The 395-nt window shown below is 61.5% G+C and overlaps 1 protein-coding gene across 2 annotated transcripts in view; it reads right to left on the reverse strand.

Moving 5' to 3' along the window:
- Window positions 1–395, reverse strand: part of KLHL36 (kelch like family member 36) — a 16,994-nt gene that overhangs the window by 6,564 nt on the left and 10,035 nt on the right. Inside the window, exon 4 of one of the 2 annotated variants that reach the window (XM_018573396.1) lies at window positions 152–379. The exons of the other annotated variant lie outside the window; for it this stretch is intronic. Coding sequence (XP_018428898.1) covers window positions 152–379 — 228 coding nt within the window. The remainder of the gene's footprint in view (window positions 1–151; window positions 380–395) is intronic. 2 annotated transcript variants of the gene reach the window in all.

The following is a 395-nucleotide window of genomic DNA, read 5'->3' on the forward strand; positions in this document are numbered from 1 at the left end:
CACTGGCTCCCATCCCCCTCTCTGCCAATCCCTCCACTGGCTTCCATCCCCCACCCCCCTCTGCCAATCCCTGCACTGGCCTCCATCCTCCACCCCCCTCTGCCAATCCCTCCACTGGCTTCCATCCTTCCTTTGGTCACCGCCAACTCACCTGAATCCACTGACCGCAGCGTGGATCAAATCTGTAGAGAACATTGGAGGCCGCGTCGCCGCCGTCATCGATCGAGAAGCTCCCGCCAGCCACGTAGATGAAGTTGCCCAGGGCGGTGACGCAGTGGTGGCTCCTTCTTGCCGGCAGCCGAGTCTCCGAGAGCCATTGCTCCCTCTGGAGGTCAAGGCTGTAAACATCGTCGCTGAGCTCCAGGCAGTGTTCAGAGACCTCCCCGCCTATGAAG

Source organism: Nanorana parkeri, unplaced genomic scaffold (assembly GCF_000935625.1).
Source record: "Nanorana parkeri isolate BGI_ZX_2015 unplaced genomic scaffold, ASM93562v1 scaffold2363, whole genome shotgun sequence".
NCBI lineage: Eukaryota > Metazoa > Chordata > Amphibia > Anura > Dicroglossidae > Nanorana > Nanorana parkeri.